This window comes from Anopheles funestus, chromosome 2RL (assembly GCF_943734845.2).
Source record: "Anopheles funestus chromosome 2RL, idAnoFuneDA-416_04, whole genome shotgun sequence".
NCBI lineage: Eukaryota > Metazoa > Arthropoda > Insecta > Diptera > Culicidae > Anopheles > Anopheles funestus.
The window spans coordinates 68,671,954-68,695,637 of record NC_064598.1 but is presented as its reverse complement, the minus strand read 5'-3'; the positions used below and the strand labels follow the sequence as shown (position 1 = coordinate 68,695,637).

At 40.3% G+C, this 23,684-nt stretch overlaps 1 protein-coding gene across 4 annotated transcripts in view; it reads right to left on the bottom strand.

Annotated features, from left to right (window-relative positions):
- Nucleotides 1–23,684, bottom strand: part of LOC125766315 (developmental protein eyes absent) — a 79,205-nt gene that overhangs the window by 10,738 nt on the left and 44,783 nt on the right. For all 4 annotated transcript variants that reach the window (XM_049432143.1, XM_049432141.1, XM_049432144.1 and 1 more), the window contains exons 2-3: nucleotides 16,346–17,128; nucleotides 10,803–10,849 (exon numbers count right to left, since the gene is read on the bottom strand). In XM_049432143.1, the coding sequence (XP_049288100.1) occupies nucleotides 10,803–10,849; nucleotides 16,346–16,426 (128 nt within the window). In that variant the 5' untranslated portion in view covers nucleotides 16,427–17,128. The remainder of the gene's footprint in view (nucleotides 1–10,802; nucleotides 10,850–16,345; nucleotides 17,129–23,684) is intronic.

Below are 23,684 nucleotides of genomic sequence, written 5' to 3'. Positions count from 1 at the left end.
TTTCCCCCATTATTGTGGATAATATTTGAAGAAAAAAAAACGGAATAAACGGTCTATCTGTGTGTGTACGAATAAACACACCAACAGGAGGGGGAGGTTTTGCCTCGAAACGATGTGATTGGTGCGTATTTTCACACTTTCGTCACTCGGGGGGTGAGTTTTTCCCAATTTGTTGATTTCGTCGATTTTCTTTCGTGTTTCATGCTCCTTTCATGGTGTTGGAAAATATGCTAGGTGAACATCAACGAATGTGGAGTTGTATTACGCACAACAAACGTAAGGCTAACGATCGAAAATAGGAGTGTTGCCATGGCAAGGTGGATGAAAAATCGATAAAGGGAAATTATTTCTCCACGGATGGTGTGAGATAAAAAAAACGTTTTTTTTTTTCTTTTTAGAAGTTATTTCTTGCTTTGTTTGTGTGACCCGATGCTTACTATACAGTCCTTCTTAAGAGAGAACGATTCGAATTAAATTCGTAACGGGCCGGTCGTGTGGAAACTTCACGGCTATCATCTACAAACAGTGTCCAAAAGGCAATTCTGAATACATAGAAACTGAACGAAAATTAAACATTAAAGGGAATGTATACGGTCTTGGAATGTACATCCATGATTTACCATTTCTCTTACTAGAACTTTCCATAATTAATTTACAGCAAACCGTCTTAAAATCAGGTATAAATGCTAGGATAGAGAGCATTGCATTGTTTTGATTCAATTTATTTTGTTGAGTATTTTATCTCCCTCTTCTTAGTTTAATGACCCGAGGGCTACAGGGGGAACGGTCCAGATGGGTTTTGATCCTGCAGTGTGGATACGGCGCCTTTTATCACATACACCACCAGCCGGTACAACGTTGAGTATTTTATGGGGTACACTATTGTCAATTAATATGCTTCACTCAAGTTTCTTTGATTTGTTAAACATTTTTCCTTTTTTATTTTATTTCTACTGAACCGTTTTCGCCAATTTTTATTGACAAAGATGAGTACAAAAAACGATTTACAAAAATTACAATTTTTCGCTCTATCTGGAGCCATTTGGATTTGTGAAAAGTCTGGATTTGTGTTTAAGGCATTGATTCTAAAAGTATTCTAAAGATGAAACTGTTTACAATTTTAACCTTCTCTTCTCTGTATTTCTCTAAGTTACCGAAATTTAAAAGAAAAATCTATATATTTGCAAACGATGCACGTTATAAGATAAATTTTAAAATACTTTAATACCGATGCATTATCCATCTATTTTCGTCCATCCGCCCGGAGAAGCGTTTGTTTTTAGCTTTCCGGGTGCTATAACTTGTCTATTACACGCATATCGGGCACCAGGAGTTGTAGACCGACGGTAACAGTAGCATCGGTGACAAAAAAGTATCGAATTTAATATCCCTCGTCCCGTGCGGACATCCACAACAAATGGGGTGCGTCCATGTGCGTGTGTGTGCAATAAATGTTTGCCGCCCTACACGCTGATACATAGAACCTAAACTAAAAAATTAAAAAAAACACACACAAAACATCTAAACCCCACAATGCGGCCATTTCTTCTTCCTATGGCATGACGTGATGCGGATATGCATTACTGCTGGATGCACTCGGAATGCATAGTTGCATCCGGTTTTTTGGGTACGCTATGGACAGCTCATAGTCTAGATTAAATTGATTGCCACCGAGTGGGGCTGCCCGGTAGCTCCACCAGGGATGCTGTGTGTGCCGTTTAAAGGGCGAATGAATTAAAACCTATTTATAGGATAGGAGGATGAATAGGCGTGGGTCGGATCGGTTTCAAACGCATGCCGGAACGTGACGTAATAATGCTAGAATTACATAATAATTACAGCTCATTGTCGCGTTCTGTGGCGATAGTTGGACGATCTACACCGAGCAAAACCGAAGAGAAGTCTAGTAAGCAAATTACGCAATGTAATTAATAAAAAAGCGCCACTCGACTAAACGTATGACACGCCGATCGTTGATCAACGTTTTTGAAAGTTTATCATACAAAAACAAATCCCTCTGTTGTACTCTGTTGTCTTTAAAAAAAAGTATCGTTTGTTTGGATTATCATTATCGTTAAACTTGTTAAAACATATTGCTACTTATGTTATGTTTAAACTCCAAGAATCTCGACGCCTTATAGGGTGCGCTTGTTGTATTTGTCTGATTAGAACCGCGCGCCCAATCCCGTCATCGTCAGAAGAATTTTGTAAGTGTCGATGAAATTTGAAACAAGCATAAACAAAAGCGTCGCCCACCAAACCAAACGGAAGCATCTAATAAAATGATGTTTTTTTTTTATAGTGCATTAGACTTAAAGGAAAAAGAAAGAAACACGTCTAAACAAGCCAGCTGCAAGTGGATAAATGTTTGAACGTGTGAAATGTCTCTAAGAAGTGCTTCAATTTTATTATCAATAAAAACATGATTCTACACGTTTGTTTCGTCATTCACACATCCAGGCGAAGAACAATCATTCTCGCTGTCCTGACAGAAGAACGAATTTTCTTCCATTTGAGGAAGAACCGTGTGCAAATGCAAAGATTGATGAGAAGAATTCATTCTTACGCGACGCTTGACAAATGTTTTGCTGTCTTACACGCGACCAAACATACGGTTTTGCATGTGAAAAATTAACGATTTTGCTGCATTAACTTCTCTCTACCACGTGCGAGACATTTTTTACAAAAATTTCAAATCCATGCAAACGACGGACTATTTCATGATGATGCGTTTCCGATGCTTCAAATGCTTCGGAGGAAGGAAAAGGAGAACTCAGCCCGATCCTTTTCGGTACCACTTGAGGGCAAAAAAAATGGTTAAAACTTGCTGTTTGCTCAGAGTTCTTAAGCAAAGCCAGCTGGCACAACTATTATTTAGCTTGCAAAACCATTTTCAACCCATCTTTTCAGACTCTTGAGGGAACATCTTTCCTGTGTGCTAAAATTTGAATGTAGCCGGGCGAAAAAAAAACAAACTGTCTGCTGTCTCTTCTGGGACAGTTCCGAAAGCACCCAAAAACCCATCGTCGTGAACCGTCGGCCTAAAACAAACCAATTGTTGGTTCTTTCTTAGTTCCCTACTTTTCCATGAACCACTTGTTCCTTGTACTATTGTCAATGCGTTCCATTCCTCGCCAGAACAGTACATTATGCGGGCGCATTTGTGCAACACATGTGCATCCTTGCGCCCTGCTCGCAACCATCATCCTTTCTCGCCCCGCAACCGTTAAATAAATCTAACGAGCAGAAAACCAAAAGGGTCCTGGACACATTCCGATGCGCCAAATGCGCCCTCGAACATGGGACTGCATGTGTGGGAAGGAACACGCCAAGTGTCAACGAAAAGAACTTAGAACACACACACACACAATTACGATGTCCTGCAACTCTAAGGGTGAAACTTGTTCCGCTTTATTTTACTACTATTTTTCCACGATTTGTTCACTTTGGGCGACATTTTTGGGACACATTTTATAACGGTACGGAATAGAACAATCCTCGCAGCTTTCGAAGGGTATAGAGTTTGTGATTTATCGACCGTGCCACGACAATTATCCACACTTTTCAAGTGTTTCGGGTACGCGATGAGGCATAACTTTTTGTGCAGTGGATACGGTGTAAGGTTGACATAGTTTTGCAACGCCTCGTAAGTGGCCAATCGTGCATGCGTTCCATGTGTTGGGTTACTGCCTTTCGAGTTATTTTTTGGACGAAGTTCCGAATTCCAAAACACCGTGCATAATACTTAATTCTATTTGCTATTAAAAAGCTGTAGTTGAATGATGTCTTTGGCCTTGTTTCTGTCATAAAAATCATGATATCAGTGACTTTTTGTTTATTATTTTTATTTTCATATTGTCAGAATCATTAATTTGTATTTTTTTTATCTGTTCTGCATACACGATAAGTTTTTATATGTTTTATTTACTTTTTTTTTCCTTTTCCGCTAACTTCAATAAGAGGCAATTTATTTTTTCAATAAATTTAGTTCATTATTGATTTAAAAACGGTTGCAATGATGACAAACGGTAATATTTTCTAAACAGACAATATATTCCTTTCCTGAAAAAAATTTTTGTTGATAATATCACTTAATTTATCAAGTAGTTAACGCCACAGAGTAGCCATACGTTTGTGCTATAAAATGAAAATTGTACTAAAAATTAATTTTTATAGCACAATTCCTATCTTAAGTACATACTGCTTATGATGGCTAAATTTTAAAAATTTTATTTTATGTAACGAAAAACAACATTTTGCTATTATTATTATTATTAGTACGGGATTAGTGATCAAATAGGATTTTAATCCACTACTCTATCACGTTTCTATCACATCATACAAGCTACAGGTGTTCTTGTACAATTTGTAGAAAAAAGGGGAGGCAATGCTTATGCGTTCCTTTTGTCCCATACGTGCTCAGTTCAGGTTCCCCCTCATGCCCAGCCCAGTACACTGGGTTAACTGTTCTTTTCAACGTCCTGCATGGACCATACAATTTTGCTGCACTCTTGACGAGGGCACAAAGTACTCGGCGGTGTAGCAGCAGGGAGCCACAGCTTCCATCAGGGTTCGCGACCATACGCACACGGATTGAAATTTGAGATTTTTCAAAGCGCTGCAATTTTCGAGAGGAAGCATAAAAAAGGAGCGCTATTATGTGCGCACTGTTCCGCTCCCAGGCCCTTCGAGATCCCGACCGCTCATCCTTGCACCAGAATATGCTGGTTTTATGATCGCGGTAGTTACAATAAAAAAAGGGAAACTCAACGGAAAAAACGAAGGAAAAAAAAAGATAAATACGTAAACACATTGCTCTTTTTCCCCTTCTTTTCATAGCAATAGAATTGTTTGAAAAACCGCCTGCCTGCCTCTCTCTCTTTCTTATGCCAACATTTCCACATACTTGATCTTGCATACTAACAGAGCGTCGATCGAGCACCGTCGCCGTCGTCGGTTCGAGAGTATTTCAAATGTTCATTTCCTCGTTGTAAAAACGTGTCCCCCCACTGGCGATGATGAACGATTTCAGCATGTTTGCGATGCTAATTGTTTTGTAAGGGCGAAACGAGCGGTTTCCCTTTTCTTCGCACACACGAAATGGCCCAACACTGCGCTTAATGTGCTGAAAATTGTCGCCTTTCCGGCCGGTTCCGTGTGCATGAAAAGCGTTCCAAATCATGGCACAGCCAAAACCCCAAGCCAGGATGGTGAATTTAACGATTACGCGTCAGGAAGATCGTTTTATCATCACGCCAAGAATCTGTTGAGTTCTACTTGACTGCTACTTGAGAGTAGAACTGTGTGGATGGTTTGTGTTTATTTTGCGACCACGCATCAAGAGGGAAATTCCAGCAGCGTAACATTGCCGAGGGCGCGCGCGCGCGTATGCAAGTTTGGCTAATTGGGAAGGCATTTTCTAGTGGCGCATCCTGTAAGACACGCTCCGCTGCATTCATTATTAATGATACTTTGCACCACCGGTGGCACGAACTTCATAAATCAGAGCTAGTGATGCGGAACTAATATTTGTTGCAAAAGAAACAACAAACAAAACATGCAATAAAAACAAGAAAGACAATACTTTTCTGTGCATACGAAATGGGATGATAAAAAAAGGATGAACGAAACGTATTAAGAGATGAATAAAAATACAATTCTTTAATGCATAAAATAATTCAGTTTTAACACTAGATTCACCAGACTAGTCATTTTGACTGGAACGCTTCATTTTCGTCACATTATTTTTTGGGGTTAAACAGTCCTTAGGTAGTTGAAACATGAATGTTACGTATATGTTTAATAGTACGATCAATAATAAACAATAAAATATACTCTAACTCTTCGAAATTGTTTTAAAATTAATCACGAACGTAAAACGCTTAAAACGCATGGTGATTCTAGTGTTAAATATAAAAACAGGCACATGACATGTTGACTTTGTTCGTGGTTAAACAATTAACTTTTGATAAAAAATAATTTTTATACATCTATTCTACAGTACGAACCAAAAAAAATTAAATATTATCCAGCTTTTCAAAATTATTACATTCCAATAAAACAAATCTTTCAACGCTTCGTAGTTCTGGTCACATCTAGACATCAACATTTTCTTTTTTCAAATTTCAACAAGTTAGAAATTTGTCAAACACATTTTTGTATATGCATCATTTAAAACCACAGACATATTACTTGTAATTAATCTTGAATAGCTTAAATGTGAAAATATATTATTCACAAAAAAACAATAAAATACCTTTATGACATTCTAAAATAAAATAAACAGCTGGAACATACTAACTAACAAACTCGCTAACACAGCTAAAAGCTTTAATCATGAAAAATAAAATACAAAGTTGAACATACAACAGCATAAGTGGTGTTGGCAAAGGACAAGCAGCAAATCTTTATAATATACTCTAAATCGAATTGCAACACTTGCAACAGAATACTAAAAAATGAAAACTTATTAGTTTTGTTTTTGGTTCGTTTAAATAGAACATTACAAAACATGCATTGGTCCGTAAATTTTAGACAAGAAAATCAATACGCTGCATCTTGCTGGCATTCGCATTCTCACTATCGCTTTCATCGGCATAGAAAAAATACATAAACTTAGATGCCTAATATTCGAGGGCATCGTTAAATTCGATACGCCAACCAACGCCATTCAAAAGTGTGACACACACGCATCCAGCCAAACCAATCAGTCGATCGATTTACACACTTCCGAGTGGAAGGCAGCAGGGTAGATGCTTCTCAGGTGGGGAGATCGGTCGATCGATCGAGCCAGTGCTTGGTGTGAATTTAATTTTCCCATTCCCATTGGCACTCGCGCTTTCCGGTGCCTGGGACCACCCACCGACCGCTGTGTTGTTTGTTCAGTGGTCCATTATGTGCTCTCCCGTTACATACGCCACCGGCCCCAACCGATCTCGCCAAGGCGCCGTATCTACGGTTTGACACCGGGGACGACACTGCAACGGAGTCGTCCTCGAGTCGATATCTCTTTCCCCGACGGCGAATGTCTTAAATCATAATCTTTATCTTCATCATCGCTGTGTCTTTTCCTGCGTATATCTTATTTTTTGAACTCCCTTTCCCAACCCGAACTGCTCTAAAGAGATCCCCTGAACCTCATCTTATGCGATGGGTTTCTTTATCTCTCTGTTTCTGTCCTATCGCACCTAAAGATTCTTTGTTTTGAATTCGCGCCCGTTACCGAACGTCCGTTTGCATTAAACTCGCGTGTCCATACGAACCATCGGTGGTCCGTCTGGAGACACTATTTGCGTTCCTACTATTCGCTTCTTTCTTCTTCAACATCACCAGGCAACATCATTATTTTGCATTCTTCCTCCCTTCCCGCTACCCTATTACTTTGCCCCATGCATCTCGCGAACGAACAAAAAAAAACCAACAACCTCACATAAGATTTGCCTGTGGAGGCACTCGTCGCGGATTGTTCCGTCACACTAACTCAATGCGACATCAATACCGTTCCTAACAAATCGTCGTCAATTTATTGACAAACGGAACGGAAAGGATGAAGGAAACAAAAAAGCGAGGGGTAGTAAAACGAAACAATTCGCAACACCGTAAGGGACAATAATTTAAACGTTCAGAAGATATGCTGCTTGAGAGTATATTTATCACAACCCCCAACGAATGATCGAGTGACGTCCTAACTTCTCATCGAGGGATGAGAACATAGAACGAGGGAACTGTGGTGGTAACGAATTAATTCTACCTCAGGCCCTTTCACTTCCTCAAACACTTAATCAAGATTTTCGCAAATTACCACCGATTACTAACGAGATCGTAAACGATCGAAACCGTAATCCGGACCTGCTGACGACGAGTGCGCGATCCTCATCACTAGCGACACAAACAGTGACGTTCGCTAAACTCCGCTCGGCAAAGTTTTCGAGACATGAGTCTCAATTGGGCGGAATTGGGAAACGGCGGTAAGCGATCTTCTAGCAATTTACTTGCCACAAAAACCGAGCCGTTGCTACCGCGCACGAGAGAGATGTATTAATAATAATCTAATTAGACGAAAACTAGCAGTCCATCAAACGCCGCTCAGTTCGCCGCGGCCTGTCTGGCGAAAATGTGCTGCCGTACGACACATAACGCAGATCCAGAAACGGACAGACACACACGACCAACCATGCGGTACACAGACCATACGCTAATCTGTCCGACTCCCGGCGGCATCGGTGGCTTTTATCTTTTCGGATGATCTGACAGGGCTGCACGTTTTAAAAAGGGATTGTGTTTTTTTTTCTTTATTTTTTGTTGATCGTGAAGTTTTGTCGAGTGGACAAGCAATGATGGACATGTTCATCAGCTGAAGGTGAACTGATAGTTTGAAGGGAACGGCGTGCTTGAATGTTTTGTGACGATGTGAAATTCCTGTTTATCTTGAATGCATCATACAGATGGAATGTCTGATGCATGAATGATAAAACAAAAGTGCAGCAACAATGCAGATGAAGAATTGGTCCTTGAAGTAAATTGCAATCAAAAGTGACAGAATTTAATGTCATATTCTTTAAAATAAAAAAATAAATGCTACTACGTATGTTTTACTCGAATAATTTACATTAGTATCATTGTTACGAACAGATTTGGCAGCACTGGCACAGCTCAGTACTGCAAGAGTATACATGTAAACGGTGCGAGTTTACGGTAGTAGGTCGAAATCCCATAACAACCGAATAGGAAGTAGGTATACTTAGGAGTGAAGGGATAAAATCGCGGACATTGTTCGATTGCGCACTGTTTAGCACTTTAATTTTGGACGCAATAAATTCATTGATTGTTCCCTAAAGTCGGGCCTTTCAAACTTCGATTTAAACTGCTTTGGCGGATAATCAATCCTTCGAAGGTATGTGCAAAGGCAGCTCAGAGTAATGAACAACCGCATATCTAATAAATGAATTAATGACCAGTAGTGATACACCTTATCACAATCATATCTAACCAACGTAGCGGAATAAATAATTCAAAAATTGCAAAGACATTTGAAAGTTTAAGTTTTGCTGGCAGTAAACAATTGATCTTACATTAACGCAATCAAGCAGCTTCCAAAACCGTAGACACACATTCCATTCCGATGACTAAGCCCGTGACTTTCGACACTTTCCGTTCCGTTGTCACCTTCTCGATCGATCGGGTTCGATCAACGCGACAACCGTACGCCGTTAATCGATAATCGATCGCAACGAAACGGCAGCACCGATACCGTTCGCCACAAGCGGATGACGATTCGTGCCGGACGACTGCTATCTAAATATTTCGACCATTTGGTGATACTTTATCGCGAGTTCTTCTCCAGTAGTGTTAGGGGAAGATTTTTCTCATCAAGGGGCCAACCATTTCATCTGCATACAGATGAGCTTCCCATAGGTCTCGAGCCACGGCTACAGTGCGCTTGTCAACGATCCATTGTCACAGCTTGGTTGTTTGTTTTATTTTGGCTTTATTTTAAGGTTTCAGCATTTTGCTTCGCACTTCACCATTCCGTAGGACCCCCACCTCGAAGCGGGCCACGCAGTCGGTCGATCGCTGCGATTAGTTTATGTTTTATTCATGTTTATTCTGCGACTAGAAAATTTGTCGAACGCTTCGAGATTTGTTCGGCTGCAGCCGGCAAATGGTACGAGCCGGACGGGTACGGGAGCGTCGTAAATTAGCGTCCATTTTCCTGCCCGGTGTGCCCTGGTCAACACATTCGATTTAACGGCCATCGGTCTATGATTTAACGCCGTCGATCGCACCAGGTAGCACACTCTCCTGGTTCGGAGCAGGAGGTGAAATTGTTCTAGCGATAAGCTTGAAATCATGTATCCTTATCGAATCAATGATCGTGTTGGTTAGTAACGTATGATACATAAATCTTTTTAAACAGATTAAGAAGCAATACAAAAGGAACAATTTTCCAAATTATGGTTCTTTTTGGTAAAAAATTGTTTTAGACATATTTAACTGATAATAAATCAAAACGTTCGAAACACTCTCTTTATTATAGCCCATTAGGTAATAAACACTTTCAAACAGATAAGTTAATAGAAATATATTAGTTTACCTTTGTTTTACCCTACTATTGGTAAAAGAAAGAACTTAAATTTTAATCAGCGACCAAGTGTATAGTACGAACTCTGCAACAGAGGTATCTAATGCGCATTTGAATTTAAGCTTTTTATATAAAATAAACAAAAAAAATGATAAATTGAGTTCTCAGAGGTTGTTTGGAATTGATAATATACAATTTAAAATTATTTGTTCATAAATTAACTTTCAAGAATTTTAATAATGATTAAATCATGAAAAAATATTGCGAATTTAACAAGATTCTGTAGACTAATCTACTTTATAAAACTATTTTAAAACCCTGTCATTAATTTAGCGGCAGCAGCAACATTCGCACATCATGCAAATGTCTTTATCATCTTGTAATAATTCTTCCCCTCTAGTACCGACAGATAGCAACATTTATTATTAGGTACAGTTTCTGCAAATTGATTTTTGTAGCGCATGCCATAATAAAACAGCGAGTAAGCAAGAGTTCATAAATCCATGCGAGCCGTAAAATGTTTTCACACTCGCATTACTAACCGACGCAGTTCCGTTTACGACGGACGTGAACACTTCGATTTACGATCGACTATATACTGCCAAGTGCATCAAAACGGCTACAAAACCTGCGTGGCAATTCTGTACATAAAGCTGACATTTAACAGCGTACGCCAAATGCGGAGCAACTGGCCGTTCCGGCTGAACAAAACTCTACTTACCGCGAACGTTCCGTCGTATCTGGTCCTTCGGTGCGCGATCGTTTTCCCTGCGAGAAACGAGAAAAGAAGGAAACGAAACGTTACATCTTTTGCGTGATTTTTTTTTCTCACCCATTTCGCCTAGCGTAGAAACGCCGTGTGAAAGTTTCCAATTGCCCCGCCATGCACCAACCGATCGGAAACAAATCATTCCGTCTGTCCCAATATTTTAACAACCGAAGCTCATACGGTACAACAACTACTAACCAGCCACCTATCACACTGCTACTTAGCGATCCGTGATTTATCAGCAACCGCCTCGTTGCTCGTCGGTGAGCTCGTAATTTATCTTCACCTTGTTTCCTGGATTCCCTCTCTTCGTTCCTTCCGTATCGCGTATTTTCCCACCAACACACTGCCCCGCCGGGAGAGTTTCCCTCAAAAAAAAAATAACTCCCCACCAATAAAACGCTAAACGGGAACAAATTATTTAAACGCTTCCCAAAAATGCGCGATAAGATGTCCCTTGGGGAACACGAATTGAAGGAGAACACTATCCGACCGGGAACGAACGTGCATAGAGAAGGAGAAGAAAAGACACAGCAATCCTGCGTTTTCTTGCCGTGGCCGCTTCGTAGGGCTTCTCCCGGGTGTCAGTGCATCTCGTATTTTATGCATCGCTTGGGAAAGATATTCACTTGACTGATTTAAGGGCTTCCTTCTCTCGCGGGGTCTCGTTGATTCTTTCGTAGAATAGAGAAACCCAAAGAGTGGAACAAAATAACAAAAAAAAAACAACGAAAAACAACTACAAAATCGAGAAAAAAAACGCATATTCAAAATCGAATGAAAAGTCATAAAAATAAAAAAGGCGACAACTGATGGGTGTCAACAAGGCACAAGGCCTCCGCGGTCGAAGGAACAACAGCGCGTGTGTAAAAAAATTGAACACGAAAAAAAACCCTCGATCGACGTTTTGTGGCGTCTTTAGAGGGAAAAAAATCCCAGTGACAAGTAGTGTGAGGCATGCCGATCTAGTGAGGGGCATGTGTTGACAACAGGACTAGAGTTTTTTTTTTAGTTATTAAACCTAGCATGATCCTTGGAAACCAAGAAATATTCCATATTTAAGCTTTTTTTTTAATGCATAAAAAATTGACCGATTGTACACATTGAAATGTGTCTTCGGGATGATTAGTGTTCGAGTTTGAACCTTGCACAATCTTTGTTTCGATTTAAAGCAGATATAAGAACAAACATCGAAGCTGTGTAAAACAGAGTACCCTCTCGGCATAATCTTTGATCTCCTTCCAAGAAGCCTTATCACAACGTTTAGTCCACCCAGCAACGCTTGTTACCGTTCCAGCTTCCCAGTGCTACAGCCGCGAGCAAGAACAACCAACGAGAACCATGCATCATGTTGACGGACGATCATCACCCAAGTCCAGATCCGAGCATCGGTTGCTTCTTGTCACATTAAACCCAACCAGGACGTACATCGAAACGAAAACGAACTAGAACGACGAAACGAACAAAAAATAACAAACCAACCGAGAAAAGTGGGAGGAAAACACATCTTTATCGAGCGTTTATCGTGTTTTTGCTCGCCCGGAACACGATTTTTATATCGCTACGATAATTGCCTTCACGTTTTTTTGGGGGCTGCGCGATTTGATGCTGGTTGGATGGTTTGTCAAAGGGATTTGGGACTGATCGTTTAAAAATCCAGAAACGGATCCAACATATCCATCCATCCATTCGTAGAGCGAATCACCGGCAAACGGCATGCCTTTCGTTTTGCTGTGTGTCGCTGTGTTGGATGGGGTGAGAAAAAAAACACACGAAATAAACAAGACGAATTTCATCAACCGAACTTATGCGTACGAAATGGACGAACGGGCTCTCTCGTAGAGCCGTTTTTCGAATGGTGCTTGAAGGTGATAAAATTATACCGGTCGTGTCCGACGCAACGGTGATTTGGCCCCCAGGTAGGTTTCCCGCTGAAAATCTTCAATCTTAGGACATTTTCAAAACTTTCTACCATCAGCTGAGAAAGAGTGGCTGCTTGTTTAGGAACTGTTTCTAAGTGACAAACAATTTTCGGCCCCACCGTACCGCCAGAGGACAACCATCGGGTCAATCTTTAGATGGAGAGCTGATTTTCTTTTCTATCCCTCATTCGCCGGGACGGAATCACCTTCGTACTGTTACTGCTGGCCAAGCATACCCACTTGCCTATAAATAATGTTCATAAATAATATCCATAAAAACCAAATTAATGGGTGAAGAATTATGTTGTTGAGGTTTTTTCTCCTTAATTTTTATTGGCAACCACCACCGGTTCGAATACCCATCAAGCATCTCAAGCCTGTGGAAGGTTTGGTTTTGTTCGATGTATGGTGTTTATTTGTTTTTATGGATCGATATTATTTTATTTGTTTTTAATTTTTATCTCCTTAAACTTTGTCGTTAAACAAAACCACACAAAAATACGAAGGCCTGTAGCCACTAAAAAATGCCACCGTCTTGATTCAATCGTTTGATCAATCGTAATGTTTCTCTCGCTTGTGCACGGAATCTGAAGAAGCGCGTATCGATTTACCGCTTATTACGATCAGTGGTCCCGTTGGTTTGATGTCCAGTTTCGCAACCGAGTGTGTCCCATTCCATGAGAGTGTACCATACAAATTTGCCCACTTTGAAGCGTGTTAACAACGGCCACAACTACGGCCACGAGCGGTAATGTTGTATGTCTCAAAAAAAAAACATACACAAAACGATATCGACCGGGCGAACATTGGAGCCGCAGTTTGGCTGGTGAAATATGGCCAACATAATCATTTGTGAGTCGTTTTTTGCATGTCGAATCACCCAGGGTAACAGTGGACTTTCGTGCCGGCCACAAAGCACACCAAGAGTGGGAAAAGAAACCAACACCGTTTAAGGGAGATCCCAAGCCCATGAACAAACATGCAAAGAGCCACACAGCAAAAAAAAAGTTGGGAAAGGTGTAAGCATAAAATGTGCAGCTGCATGTCCAAAACCCCTTTTTGGGAGGTCTTGCAGAGGGCTTTGGGTGTATGGTTGATATGCTCGATGGAGGAGTTGTTCTCCTCGACGACGGGAGACAAACATTTATCACGCCTAAAACATGTGTCCTCTCGTTGGGAACGACAAAGGGAAGGCAATCCTGCGGGAATGGGTGGCAAACAAGCGTGTCCTGGAAAGGTGCCTTTATGCACACTACAAATGGCATGTCAAGTGGCTAAAGCCAACCCATTACAAGGATCAAACCGAGCATAATCCAGTGCCAAGAGAGCATGAGCGCGAAGAAAACTGCAGTCAGCAAATTGCGCCTTAAGAACCTTCCATGCCACCCAGACCAGGAATTTCCCGGGGCCACTCTTTTGGGCAAGAGACACCGCGACAAAGCGACTAATCAACACCCCGTCACCGTATGCAGTGTTCACGTTACGGGGGGAAGGGACGATCTATCTAATAAATCTACTTGAAAAGTGACCAAAAGCTGGTAGAAATATTAGTTGAAAGATTTTCCAAGAATTTCTCCTCCTGTCGGGGAGGCTGTTTGTGCGCTCTTTGCTTTTTTTTTCGTCGTGTCGCTCCGTTCACATTATTATTCGTTTCGCTTAATCATGGACACCCTAACCTATCGTGTGTGCGGACTATATCGTTCCGATCGTTAGCGACCCTGATGTCTTCCAGTTTTGCCCGACGGGGTTTGGTATGGAAATGGGTTTAAAAACAGCAACAAGCCACCAAAAAAAAATCCCTCCCTCCGGACCCATGTGTGTGCGGAGTGTGTGCCCGTAGCATAATTTGAAACATAATTAATTTTATATTATTATTTAATTTATCTTCCACGCAAGTTCCGCGCATTCACGCTGTTTATTTGTTTAAGCTACAGTTTCTTTTTTCTTTTTGTGTACTACTTCACACTATAAACGTATGTTTGTTTTGATTTAATCCGTCATGTGTCATCGGACTACACAACATCTTATGGGCGGCGATTAATTTTGAAGACAAAATATACTACAACGATCTTTTTTTTGGTGGTTGTTTCACTAGAAGGAAGACACGAAAATTTGCTCTAGCTTGAAACGTTCGCTTCAATTGATTAAGATTGATTGAAGAAAATGGTCCTTTATTGTAGTTTTTGACATGCATTTCTAAACCATGCTTTTTTTGAGTACTAGATGTTTAAACTTATCTTAATCATTCTTCAATACTAAGTGTTAAAATATCAACATACAAAAATTTTTAATATATCTAAACTAGCACAAATCAAAAATACATATGTTCTGTAGTTAGTAATAAAATTTTAGTAAAATAAATCAGATTGTACGTAAAATTTTGATACAAACGATTCTGGATTTATGGATTCCTGGATTTGAAATAAAATATAAAAATCTTTGTTTTTTTTTGGTAAGAGCGTAAGAACATCCAAAAATACACCGCGGCACTAACAAGTGCATCGGTGCATCATGACAAATAAATGAAAAACAAGCAAAAGCAAACCTCACAACAACAAAAAAAACCAACAACGAAACATTGGCTATGAACCACGGAACCATCACGTTGGAATCCCACCGGGTATTTGAATGATCAAGGTAAATTAAATTAATAAACAAAAAGACACAACATTAACACGGCATATTTTAGCAGCCTCCACAAAGCGAGGATCGATGGGGAAGGAGAATTTGGGGGCGATAAAAGGAAAACGGAGTGAGAGAGAGAAAGATTTTCAGATGCAGATAGTGTGGAGCACGTAAGAAAGGAAGAATTATGGCTGTGACCGGTACGGGAATGGGCCGGGTGCGTATGAGAAATGATCGGACAAATGAAATTTGAAAAATAACCATAAACCAATGCGTTGTATGTTTGAGAAAGGGGCAGTAGTGGGAATAGAGGAAAGGTGTTGGGAATGCAAATATTATGCGCTTGCAGAACAGTACAATAATTAATGCGGGAAAATGTGGGCTTTTTAAATGTCTTGGTAGAAAATTGGTAATTGTTTAGCAAGCCGTTCTTATTTGATTTCAAATAAAAGTTTATTTTTTAGGGACAAAACAACAAAAGAAATAAATATTCCCATTGCCAACACGCTTCGAACCCATGCTTGTGCTCCTCAGCTTGATTCATTCTACACCTCATCAACCGTTGTTCATCGATTGGGAAAGATTGCATCGCTGGCACGGGTACAACAAATGGGTAAATAATTTGTATCCCTAAACAGTCATAAAACTAAATAAATTTATTGTCCCCATGTCCACCGCAGCATAAAGGCTAGAAACACATTAGAAACACACCACCACCCAGCAGCAGAAAAGTGATAAAGGTAGCAAGAAACGGATTAGAAAAAACAGGTGAAGCACAACGGTGTCTGTAAAATGGGAAGGATTTAAAGATAAGATGGCTGCAGAACACCTAGCAGAACGTGCTCTGGGCAACGCTTGTTAGTGAGCTGAAGACTAACACACCCGTACGGGGGTAACCCGTAAACGTATCGATACTAGGCTATATGGGCTATTGGTTTATGGGTGTACCTTTGGTTCTATCTCTATCATTTTATCAATGATGGAGATCCGGGGGGCAGATATATAGCTACAAGGCATTAGTGTCACCATTTCATACGATTTTTCACATCAAGAATCGACAGAAACACACGCAGGCACACACACACACACTCACGCACACACAAACACGCACGATCACCGTCGCAAGTGTGCACAAAGTTCACGAACGGGGTACACTTACATGCACCGAGGTGGCTTAACAAAAATTGAACTCTCTACGTGAGATCAGTCGTTGCTAGTAGCAGCGATCGGTGTCAGTAGAAGCAACAGCAGCGGAGTAGTAGCAGTAGTAGTAGTAGAAGTAGTAGTAGCAGCAGAGATGGTTGAAGTAATAACGCTAGTAATCGTTGCGTTATAAGATTACCCTCGATCGTCGTTCAACACACACACAAGTTCCAGCTTACGAATTATTTTTTTTATTTACTTAATCAGATGACGTTTGTTTGACGTTTGGTTTTGGATATACACACACTCACTCACACAAACACACAAAGTACGGTTGAGTAGTACTACTTCACTAGTTGCTACGGCTCATTGATCACGACTTCAAACGACGTACGGATAGGTTCACCGACGGCCAACGCAATGCACACAAAACGGCACACAATCGCGGCACAAACACACACGCACACACTTCCACATGCACTACACACGGTACACAAGGGCGCGATGCAATTTGTCCATTCGGCGTGTCAATTGCCCGTGGATGACGATCCGCTGACGTCTCCGATGGAGGGATGCTGCACCGGTTGTCTAGAAAGAAGCGAGTAGGTTTTGGGTTTACTTTTATGTGATTTGGAGTTTGTATTGCTTGTTTCTTTTAGTGACTAAAACGGTTCCCCCCTTACCCTCCCTTTCCTCCCGGTGAAGGTTTTATTGCTTTTACATTATTGTTATTATTATTATTACTCCAATGTCTGGGCCTAGCGAAGTGGACCTCCCGCCGGGCTACGTTTTATGCTCGACCATTCCCCCAACCTTCCTAGCCCGTTTTTACTTCTGCCCGCACATTTAAGATAAAGATCTTCGATGATCTTCGTCCACTACTACTACGTTGCGGCGGCCCAGCATCATCATCGGGATCACCTGTCCCGGTGTGTCGTTCGGCGCATGTTTAGCATTTTTGTACTGCATATAAACAAACACAGCCACACATCCTGGGCACGGTGGTGGCGTAAGGTGCCGACGATGTATCATTCCAAATTTATGATCACGACGAAGGGTTCTCACGTTTTTCGGTAGAAAAAACCAGAAATTTGCCTTTTGCCCAATCGATAAATGGCAAACAAAAATACAAACAAAACACACAAAAAGAGTTTTCTGCAGACAGACGTTCATATGAGTGTCTTTTTCTATCAACACACCGGATCTCCGATCATCGTATTGCGGATCTGCGGTACGATACCCGTCGATGATCATGACGTTCCGGTACTTCAACATTCAACCATGCTTCCGGACTCTGAATCGGAAATTGTTTCAGTTGTTCAAACGTCCCAGACGACGGAGTGTATAAGCAAGTATTAGAGATTCTACTGTAGTGACTCTTCATGATCATGTTTTATAACGGGAATCAAATATTAATTCTACACACGGTGCGTGTTTGTATCAATGTACATAATTGCCTTTATCTTAGAAGTGTTCCAACCAAATTCCTATGATCTGTGTGTATCTGCATCTCAAGATAAGGCTAGACAACATAACAACAAAAAAAAAAGCTTCACCGAAACATTCAAATCAATCTGTCGTCGTCATTGTCACTGACGTTTATCGATCCCAGTCCTCCCGTCAACGTGTTGCTCCGGTACGCAGCACATTTGACAACCGTACCTACCGGGTAGAAGACATGCTTGATTTTTCGTTTCTCCTTTTTGTGCCTAAGACTCCGAAACAAAAAAAAAGGGTAAGATCCTCGATCAAAACCGGGACAGATCTATGGTTCGACCCTCGGGGCCCAATCCACCCGCGGTTTGTGACAGTTTCTTCGAACTCAGACGAAGGCCACGCGTGTTCCTGCCTGGAAAGGGTTTTGCTGCGACACATCGCGATGAAAGACCGGTCTGTGTCTCGAAACATTCGCTTCCTACTTTCTGCCACGTTCTTCCATCGCTTGCTTGCATTCCCGCTGTCTGGTTTTTTTTGGTGGACAAATTGAAACCTGTTGATGAAAATTATCATCAAATAATTGATTTCCAGTTGATTAACATCGAGACGAAAATCAAACAAATGAAAAATGGGACCCAATTCCATGAAGCCCGACCCGCCGCCTGATCCCTCCGAACCTTCTTTTCCCATACCGAGCATCTACTCTTGAAGGTGTGGAGCAAATTAATATGCACCATACATCAGCGTGACAATGTTTGAAGGGGATGAAAGTAACCAAAAAAAAATAAGCATCATGCAAAAAAAAAGATGAATAACAAAACAGAAAAATAATTTTGCGCAAAAAAAAATCCAACACAATCCTCACGCTATCAAACGACGATGGAGACTCGATCGATCGCGATCAGCGAGAATCATTCGTCATCGAGGGGATGACACTCCGTCGGGGGTGTTGTTGAAATAATAAATTTGCCCGCTGACAGTTCCCTACCGGAGGGAATCTTTTTCGTTGCAGTGCACGACGTAAAAGATCCTTCCGGTGCGATAGTGTACGAACCCGGGGGGAAACGCGTTTCCTATGACTCACGAATTTGTCTTCGTTGCTGGTAAGGGACAAGGCACATTATGAACAATTGCATTTGGCGGGTGGTTCCCATCATCAGTGGAACCGAGCACATTCGCACTAATTTGTCAGTTCACCGATGCCGATGGAATGAAGATACGTGAACGATGAGGTGCCTTTGTGCAACGATCAGCAATGTTCATTTATTTCTAGTGAGGCAACCCTTGTAGAGAGGAGCTTTGAAAGAATGATATTTTTATCATTTTCCATACGACAAAGATGTTATCATGTGTAAACGATATTTTAAACGATTTCAAAATATTTCCTGCTTTACGTATGGATGCAGTTTCCTGTGCGTAAAATATTTGCAGTAATTTTTTTTTACAATGAAATTATTCATATCTTTTTTTAGAACTCTGATTGGATTTAACGCATATGGACAATCTATTTTGAATTAAATCAATCCAAGAACGTACCATTTCTTCGTGTTTTATTCTTGAAGAAATAAAATATTAGACAAAACTTTTTAAAAGACATTTGAGGGGCGAACTTCTTTAGGTAAAATGCCATAATCCATATAAATGTAAAATAAAACAAATTTTAATTATAATGCTATTTAAAAAAAAACTATTTGGAAATATAAGCTGTAGCTAAATAAAATAAGTCCGATTTAAATTTTTGTTTCTGTTAATCTCATTTCAATTGAAAGGCGAAAGTTAAATTTTTATTCTTTTGAGAGTTATTTACTGAAGGGATTGGTGTATTATATGTACATAAATAGGCGAAATTTTTGTTTTATTTATGTTTAAATTTGCTTCTAATGATTATAAGAAGCCGATAAATAAAGAGTTCCATTTCAACTTAAATTAACAAGAAATGTATTAAAGAAATTCTGATTTAGAATCTCATTTTACTAATAAAATTGTAATGTACAAGCGCCGCATCAGTGTTGATAGCATCCGCACGCAAGAATCACGCAACACCGTGAAACATCAAAGCACCATCAACCCGGTTACCATCTCCATCGATCGGGCAATTAGGGCACCGTAATGAAAATGTTTGACATTCTTATCCATCATTACTACGGCGGCATCCTGTGCTCCAGACGAGTGGCAAATGTGGGAAATTTGTTCCGCACGCGGTACACCAACGCGCGAGGTGACGAAAATGCACCTCCCATCGTACGTTCGCGCCGTGTGTTGCCCGGGAACTGGGCGCGTGCAACTCCAATTACAAGCAAACTTTGCTTTGAAATGTGAACCGTGAAATTTCACTAGCAGCCCGAGCTCAAGTTCACCAACGCGGCTATCCGGGGAGTGGCAAGGGAGTGTACCATTGCGTGGCGGCTAGAAGAGGAAGGATTTGCGCCAGACAGTGTGGGTAACAGTAAGGAACGTCAGGAATGTCGGACACTTCAGTCGATCAGACTTTATCTCGATCGGTCACCACATTCCAACCTTCAGCACCGGATCATCTGCGGGCTTGCCATCCATCGGCATCCGTCTCCGGTGCGCGTACGGTTGCCATGTCTGGTATGTTGGCTCAACGGGATCGAAAAAGGATTAGACAGGTAGCTACCGTTTCCATTCCTTTCCGTTTCTTTTCAGTGCGAAAGGTTTCGGAACCATTGATTCATAAAATCTGATTTGCTTACCCAGCATTGTTCCGAACAACCGTTCCCGGGCATGTACGGAATGGGCCGATTTCTTGAAGATTCTAGTGAGATTAAACACGGTACAGCGGCATTTATGGTACAATATTGGTAAACATAAGGGCTGGTAAAGCCGGCTTCGGGAGTTGCAAAGAGGATCACAGTCCGGTTGCGTTGAGTGCATGTACTTTAGATAAATCCATCCAAATGCTACGTGGTTCCGTCTGTCCCGACGGTTTGCGAGGCGCCTTTTTGTTTTCGGATGGCGTTTTTGTTTTACATTTTCAAGAAAATTTAGTTGAGCTAACTAAAATGTAGTTCCTCAACAATTGCTATTTTAATACGTTCGTTTTTTCTCTTTGTAAAGAGATGAGTCTGTTAAAAAAAAAACAGCCAGTTTACTCATACCCTAAGGGGCGTATTCAGTTACAAACACCAGATACTTTTGCTGTTTAAGATAAGGGACTTTGCTGCCAAAAGGTTTCAAAAACCGCTTCATATACCGTTCAACATATGCTAAAATTACTTTCGGTCGAACATTTGAATGAAATACACCCAGAGCCATGTATACACATAATTTGTAAATGTCTATAAATTATCTACACGAAACTTGTGAGAGCTAAGAAAAAAATAGACATTAACACTAGAAGTACCAAGCGTTTTAAGCGTTTTTTTGTTCGTGGTTAATTATTAAACAATTTCGAAGAGTTGGAGTATATTTTATTGTTCATTGGTGATCGTACGATAGAATATATATGTAAAACTCATTTTTCAACTACCTTAGGGTTGTTTAATCCCAAAAAATAATGTGACTTCATTAATGTAATAACGAAGCGTTCCAGTCAAAATGACTTTTACGGTCAATCTAGTGTTAATAGATACTTAGAGCTTATAATTTTTTTTTGTTTATTGCACTAACCGAATGAAGTTAAAGATGTTTTGATGTTTTCCTATCTTGTTGATAAATTACTTTCGTAACGAAATAAGACGAAATAGGTAAGTATATTTATAATTTCTAAAACAGAATAAAAAATGGTAGACGTTCATTTTCAACGTTTCATTGTATGATTTAAATGCGATGTAAATAATAAACGTTACTTAACGCAAATAAAATTCCTCCCAACCAAATCGGGCTGTTAATTATTGCTCATCTGTGCAACTTGCTTGTTAGCTCGTGGGAATTACCGATGACTGAAAGCTACATCCACTTTTTTGATAACTTTTAGATTGTGAGAAAAAGATATCGATCATGTTTCGGTCGATGGCGTGATCGTTATCTCATAAAACATCGATCAAACAATTTATTTATATGTAGTCCCTTAAACTACGAGTTACAGGGTGATATAAATATAAATGTACAAATAGTAAATTGGGTACCTTTTACAGTTTTGTGATGTCTAAAATGAACGGCAAAGTACCGGACCAATAGCATAAGGTATCACCTTATAGTTCGAACTTGACATCTGATCATAAATACTTATTTCAAGATTTCTCACATTCAAAAGCATATTAAATGATAAGGAAAAGCACTTTAAACATATCGTTAAAGGCATAATGATCGAAAATCGAACAATTTAGGAACAAATTAAAAAAGGTCTTGAGATTCACGCTAAATTTATGAATTTCTTTAAACACAACCTCATATTTTCTATTACAATCACGATTCAAAAAATATAAAAAAACACTATAAATCGTTTTATAGTTGAACGAAGAGCTTTTGTACACTTGTTAAAAACAATGTTAGTCTCGTTTATTAAACTAGAGTCTGGACTGCGCTGCAATTGCAAATGTTAATTAAAATTGGTGTAAAATCAACACAAAATTTCCAATTTCTCGTTCTAATTTGTATGAAGTTTTAAGTATAATATCCGAAGTCGTCTTCCAAACATTTAGTACACTTTCATGTTGACAAACACGGTAAGCTTTACATAAAACAAAGTAAAACAATAAACCCATCCATGGTGTGGTCGTGGCAAGTGTGGGTGATGATGTTCCACTCCGCGATAATGCAACGAATTGCAACAGTTGATAAACCACGTCACGTTCTACTCAATCTTTTCCTTGTCTTTGTTTTTTCATTTAGTTCCGTGCGTTCTAGTCTCTTGTTAAATTATTTGCTTTATACAAACTGCATCAAGCGCAACAAAAAAAGCATCCAAAATGCATAATTTTTCGTGGAACAGAACGTGCCCGTGGTAGCGGCTTGCTAATTGTTGAACTAAGACAACAATTTATCCACGGATTACTGGCACCCGCGTTGTTCGGGGCCACGCGCTGCCAACACGCACCGTCGTTTTGCAGTTTGCCGACGGATTTGCGAATAAAAAACAACGGTTCGCGCGTCCACAGTGAAAGGTTTGACGATAATTGTCCCACCAAGCTGCTAAAACCTTTGCGAAGCCTTTTACCGGGTCTTTGCCAGGTCAGGTGAAAGGGTTACCAGTAGGGCTTCGTCGCCAAGTGGAAAACGATTTGTCGTGGAAAGCGCAGCTACTTACTGCGGCTTGTATGAATAATTCGCGAACACGAATCCATTCACACCTATTCGATACAGATGCTTTTAGTAATGGGACATTTTTTATATTAAAGGGATTAAGTGCGTTTGTTGTATTAAAGCGTCTAATGCAAGCAAAAATACAATTAAGCGAAAATCCACCACGCTAGTGTATGAAGGCATGAGTGTGAAATTTTTTGCTTCCTTTCGTGTAAGTTTCAAATTTCTTCGGAAGCTTCGATACGAAAGATGCACAACTTTCTTTCACGCTTGGATTAATCTTTTTCTCTTCCACGAAGGGTCTATCCCTTCCGTGTATGTGTGTGTGTGTGTGTGTTTGTGTCAGCTCCTTGCACGGTGTGGTGGGTTTCTTTTGCATGCCCGACGAGATGCCTCTTTTGCAGGTCGGTTTCGTATGTCACACGTTGCAGGCCCGCCCATCGCTATTATGCGCTAGCAAACTGTACAACCAAAAAAAAGGACCTCAACCATAATAAATTCG